Below are 6,222 nucleotides of genomic sequence, written 5' to 3'. Positions count from 1 at the left end.
TGATACATAAACTAGAAAAAGGCTGATCTGTTCTGATGTAGAAAAGAGAAAACAACAAGGAATTTCATATACATACATCTTGAGATGCACCTTCAAGGCTACTTTTGGAAGTCTGGCTCCTTATCATAGGTTTAAAAGCTCACTAGTCTAGATTAACTTTAAATTCATAATATTTTATGATTATGCTTCTAGGACCCTTATTGTTCACAACTTATTACATTTTCTCAATTACAATGCTTATGAAACTTGGGCACTTCTAACTAAAGTGTTACTGTATTGCAGTGCTCCCCTTTTTCACCCCATCAGCACTGCCACAATGTGGCTAGTAATGGATTCTGTCTTGCAATCAAGTAAACATAGTCCGTACATAAGAGTCTCCCATGTCCCCAAGTCAATGGGGTTAAATTTTTACTTTAGTATCTAAATGAACAGACTTGAGGTCACAACTACAAACTGGGAAATCAAGCCCTTTTCCCAGATCTCCAACTCTTTTCAGGGATTATGAGCTCCTGGATACTACCTCTGTAACTTACCTCCCTAATGTGGCCTGGAGCCTAGCAGCTCTTCTCTTCTCCCAGTCCTGGGCCAACAACCTGGGCCTAGATCAATATTATATTTCTTTTATTCCCATTGTAGCACTACCATTAGCACTGTTTGCTTAAAGCAGACTTGTGTTGAAAGTCTTTTTGGGGGTTGAGGAATTTAAAAGGAATTACAGTTAAGCATAAAATGGACAATAATTAGAATAGAATATTATGATAAATGTATTCATTATCCATCTCCTCACCTCCAATTAGAAATTTCTCACTGAACTCTTTATTTTTACCTCTCTTCCTCAGTGTATTTATATCTGAACTCAGTCATTTTATTCTTTCATCCTGGCTGTAAGTCTCCAATTTTCAAATTCCTATTGCATTTTCCATTTGGAATAATTCAACTTTCTGTTTTCAATTCCTACTTTTTTATTATAACCTGCACTATTCCATATTCCACAAGCAAAGAAGTAAAGAAGTCATGAGGGATTTCCGGTAGGGGGCGAAGGGCTCGTTGTTTCATTTCGGCGGGCAGCCTAGAAAGGCCTAGCATAAGCTCCTCTTCTCTACCGCCCTCCTGTCTGCGCGTCAGTGACCTGCTCAGCGCTCTCCGGACGAATCACCGCAGCGCTGGTGCGACTGCCCCCATTCGCCGAAAGGGGCGGCGGGCGGGGCCGAGCGCGCGCATGCGCGCTGGGCAGCCTTTTCCAACGTTCTCGTAGCCGGGAGCCAGACTACAGATCTGCCCTTGTGGCAGTGGTGACGCTATAGCAGGGTTCTGCAACCGGTGCCACAGGCAAGGCAGGCATTTGGAAAGTTTAAGCCCCTCTTTGACAGAGTCTTGGTTGAAAGGAGTGCTCCTGAAACTGTAACTAAAGGAGGCATTATGCTTCCAGAAAAATATCAAGGAAAAGTATTGCAGGCAGCAGTAGTAGCTGTTAGATCGGGATCTAAAGGAAAGGGTGGAGATATTCAACCAGTTAGTGTGAAAGTTGGAGAGAAAGTTCTTCTTCCAGAATATGGAGGCACCAAACTAGTTCTAGATGATAAGGATTATTTCTTATTTAGAGATGGTGACGTTCTTGGGAAGTACATAGACAGAAATAGAGCGCTGTTGAAATGGCATCATGTGAAACTGCCCATTCCACTGAAGTTCTGAAATCTTCCATCATGTAGATTATTTCCATGACTCTTTTGTAATAAACTAATGATAATCCAGTGTCTCTCAAATTTAGTTTCACTGTACTAATATAAACATTTTCAAATAATTTTTTTTTTTAAGTCATGAGGGATTTTTTTTATCCTTAAAATCAACTCACATAGCTTATACTACTTTGCTGGTACACAAAAGTATCTACAGGTAGTTCTTGCTTTAAATAGCATTTGACTGTTTAAATTTTTTCACCACATTTATATACACTATGAAGTTATTCCACTCTTTCCATTGCCCAGTGAACAATCAGCCTGTATCCTTGGTTGAAAAGAGAAGTAGGACCTTATCCCTGATCTGCTTGGTCTTTACTCCATAGACAATGGGGTTCAGTGCAGGTGGAATAACAATATAAAGATTGGCAAACATGATATGGAAACTGCGAGAGACATTGTGCCCAAAGCGATGGGCAAGGATGGAGAAAAAGGCTGGTGTGTAAAACATGAGGATGACACAGACGTGGGAACCACAAGTGCCAAGGGCTTTCTGACGGGCTTCTCGAGATGGGAGACGAAAAACAGCACAAAGGATGAAGGTGTAGGAAATGGCAATGAGAATGACATCTGATATGACTGTCATGATGGGAACACAAAAGCCATACCAGATGTTGATGGAGATATCAGCACAGGCAAGTCGGGCAACACCTATATGCTCACAATATGTGTGAGGGATGATGTGTGTCTTGCAGAAAGGCAGGCGTGTCAGCAGGAATACATCTGGCAGGATGATGCAGAAGCTTCGGAAGGAGATGGTCACAGCAATCTTGATGATGGTTTTGGGGGTCAAGATGGTCGTGTATCTTAAGGGAGAACAAATTGCCACATAGCGATCAAATGCCATGGACATCAGAATGGCTGAATCTAAAACAAAACTGTAATGGAGGAAGAACATTTGTGTAAGGCACCCTGGGAAGGTGATTTCCCGAGCCCCAAGCCAAAAGATACTGAGTGTTTTAGGCACACCAGCTGTGGACAAGATGAGGTCAGTCATGGCCAGCATGGAGAGAAAGAAGAACATGGGTTCATGAAGGCTGCGCTCCACTGCAATGAGGTAGAGAAGGATGCAGTTTCCCACAACGGCCACAATATAGATGGCACAGAAGGGAATCCCAATCCATACATGGAATTGTTCCAAGCCTGGGATCCCCACCAGAATGAAAGGACCTGAGTTGGAACTGCTCAGGTTGAAAATGATCATTGTGAACTAGGAAGGCACAAGGTCCAGACCCTGAGGACAGAGAGTGATAAACGGTAGTTAGGGTCATTTGATGGCAGACTCATTTCCAACCACTCAACATTACTGATACCTAAAATAAGGTTACAATATATTTAGCTAAAATAGTATACATTTGAGAGTAAATAAAAGTTGAGTTTAGTAAAGATGGCAGGCAACATGTAAAAACCAGGATTGTTCCAGATACATTGGGATATGTGGTCATTCTACTTAAAGAGAGCCACTTCTCTCTTTTAAAAGGCCTGCTCATCTTCACAACTTCAGAAAGCCTTCCTGATTGACTATAATCACCCTTTTCACTACACACTGACCCTGACTGATTAAAGGACATACTTTTGCAAAAGTTGAGGGATTATAATTTATATGCCTTTATGATCATCATTGTTTCATAGCTGCTTGCTCTGTTACTGAGGAATAGCCTTCTCTGCCTCAGAGCAACTACTCATTCCTTTCAAGGCTACTTGATGACTGTGGCTTTAGAGTTGTGAGTTCAACACCCCTTTATTATTGTCCAAAATTGAATTCAATTTGACAAACACTATATAAATTCCTATACTATGCTAGTACCACTTGTAGGTCAAATGTGAATTAGAAAAGTCCTCAATAGCTGAGGATCATATGCCTTTATTTCTCAAAAAAAAAAAAAAAATTTCCTGATTATGGGTTTATAATATCCTAATCCTTTTGATTTAGTAACATTAATAGTCAAGATTTCTGTCCAAAAAGTTTGTTTCCTTATGAACATGTGTTATCCTAGACAGCCACTGAAATCCAAGAAACATACTCTTTAGGATACAAATGTATCAAGTACAGTTTAGATATACCCTGATCCGTTCCTACATTTTTTAATACATTTACTCTCATATATTTTACCCACACCTAATATTACACTAAAGTAAAGTCACCACACCTTTTCTGTCTCGCTCACATACACACAGCTTGCACAGAAGACAGAGGCCACCAGGAGGACATAAAAGATCATGACCTGATTCTGGAAGAATGACCTGTTTTGTAAATTCCCAACAACTTTACTCATGGATTTTCTTCCTTAAATAATAGGTCCTACACCCCCTATATATTCTAGTAATCTCTTATTGTATATACACAGAAAGCTATTTTTACTATACATATAACTAAACAGCAACACCAGAAACTCTTAGAATCAGTACTAAGAAGAGAAGTGCGGTAGCTATGTCCCTCAGACTCTTAACTTGACAAGGCCAGCAATTATGTTTAGTCTTACCCCTGAACCCCTCTTTGCCTCTTTATTAGATAAGAAGCCCTGCTCACAATACCTTCCATCTCCCAAATCAAGGCTGAGTTTATCCACTTTCCTGCATTTGACAGAAAAAAACACAAAATAATAGTTTTTCTTTTGGACTCTTCCCTTATCTATAAGTAAAAGCAATTTTCTTCTATCAGTGCAAACCCTTTTCTAGAGTGCCACCATAATTCACATGTTCTAAGTTCTGAGGATGCGGTCCATATTTCAGACTTTGCTGTAGCCCAACCTCCGTGTCTGCTAAGTTTTTGTGTTCTCCAGTTCAGATACTTTCACCACAGTTCTCTTTTCCAGTGCAGGGCATTGAACTCACCTCTTGCCAGCATTAGAGACCTGCTTGGGCTGATCAGCCTTCATTCCAAAGTCCCTCTCCTCTGCTAGGCACATACTCAATAATATATGTCATCAGAATCCTCATATCATATACCCTGAATAACAGCTTCCCAGCTTGTCTGAGATCATCCTTTATTCATATATATGTGAGAAAATATCTTCTCTGACTTTCATATTTCCATGTACTCAAATACAACAGGTCATACATCATACAAAAGCTTTCACAAACACACACTTTGGTATGCATGCAATCTCTCAAGTTTGTCATTCTACAATCAGACAAATCTACAATGTTGGACAAACTACAAGGCAATCAGTCTGGTCTTTTCAATAAATGAATAAAAAGGGGGAGGAGAAGCAGGAAAGAAATACCTTTCCAGATTAAGTTAAATCTAAGAAAACTAAAACTCAAATGCAGTGTGGCACTTGATTGGATTTTGTTTGAAAACAAACCAGGTATAGAAGACAGTTAATAAATGACAGTGGGGATTTAAATATGAACTAGGCAATAGATGACATGAAGGAATCTGTGTTAATATTATTGGATGTGACAATGTTATTATGGCAGATATATGCATGCGCACATACACACCTGTGTACAGGGACTGCAGGAACAATTCATTAGTGCATAGCACCTAATCTGGAGACAGAAATACAGGCACAATGTACTAGCTGTGTAAATGTGGGCAATTTACTTGAACTATTGATCCTATGACTCTTAATTTATTAAGAAGGCATAATATCCCTGGTTCTTACATGTTATTAGGACAAAATAAGACACATCCATAATTAATCTTTAGTGTAGTGTAAGCAAGCATGCATGAAGTGCTTCTGCTTGGTATTGGATTATATTTTACATCATCACTATAAACATTAGCAGTCAGATCACACAGTAAAGAAGAGAACACACAGAAATAGACAGATGCATGAAATCTATGCATCTGTCTTTATTCCACCACTTAAGTTAGTGTTATGGGCCCTTGTCATATGTCAGTCAAAGATGCTATCTATAAAACAGTAGCTGTGGCCATCACAACCCAGTTCTTTAATTGTCCATCTCTTCCATTCATTTGGTGTCTATTCAAAGAAACATAAAACCAATTACTGGAGACCAATTTATAAGTGGGAGTTGCTCAGAAGAAAAAGTTATAGTGCACAGTCCATGACCAGTGGAAGATGGGATACTGATCTTCTCATTCACTCCCTTTTCTCTCCAAATCCTAGTCGTAACCAAACACTTTCAAGCATGCAGTACTCACCTACTTTTGTGAATAGGTCCAAAGAGAAAGAAGGAAGATTGTACTGAGGCACAGCAAATCAGTAAAAGAGGCAGACACAGAAACAAAGAAATGAGTGCAAGGAAAGGAAGGGACTAATAGAGCAGTTGACTGATTTTCTGTCCCCTTTTATATTTTCAGATCTTTGCTCAAGATGAGGAAGAGGTAGGCAGTTAGGGCCTGGGGGACCCTGAGGGCCACTCTTCTAACCCTCAAGGGAAAAAGATGTATTTTCTATTAACCCATCCCCAACCTGTGAGTTAACTGATTCATTTGCACCTATACTGATGTACTTGTGAGTGTACATATAAATCTCTGTGTAGCCGTGTAGTAGTTTGATATGGTTATGAATTC

General features: G+C 39.7%; 1 protein-coding gene across 1 annotated transcript; it reads right to left on the bottom strand.

The window, feature by feature from the left end:
- Positions 1-1,992: 1,992 nt before the first annotated feature.
- Positions 1,993-2,940, bottom strand: LOC101438386 (olfactory receptor 52H1). Its single transcript, XM_004471417.3, has one exon. The coding sequence runs from the start codon at positions 2,938-2,940 to the stop codon at positions 1,993-1,995; it is 948 nt and encodes a 315-aa protein (XP_004471474.1).
- Positions 2,941-6,222: the final 3,282 nt, after the last annotated feature.

This window comes from Dasypus novemcinctus, chromosome 10 (genome assembly GCF_030445035.2).
Source record: "Dasypus novemcinctus isolate mDasNov1 chromosome 10, mDasNov1.1.hap2, whole genome shotgun sequence".
In the NCBI taxonomy this organism is placed as follows: domain Eukaryota; kingdom Metazoa; phylum Chordata; class Mammalia; order Cingulata; family Dasypodidae; genus Dasypus; species Dasypus novemcinctus.
Note: the sequence above shows the minus strand (reverse complement) of the source record. Positions and strands in the feature narration are given on the sequence as shown.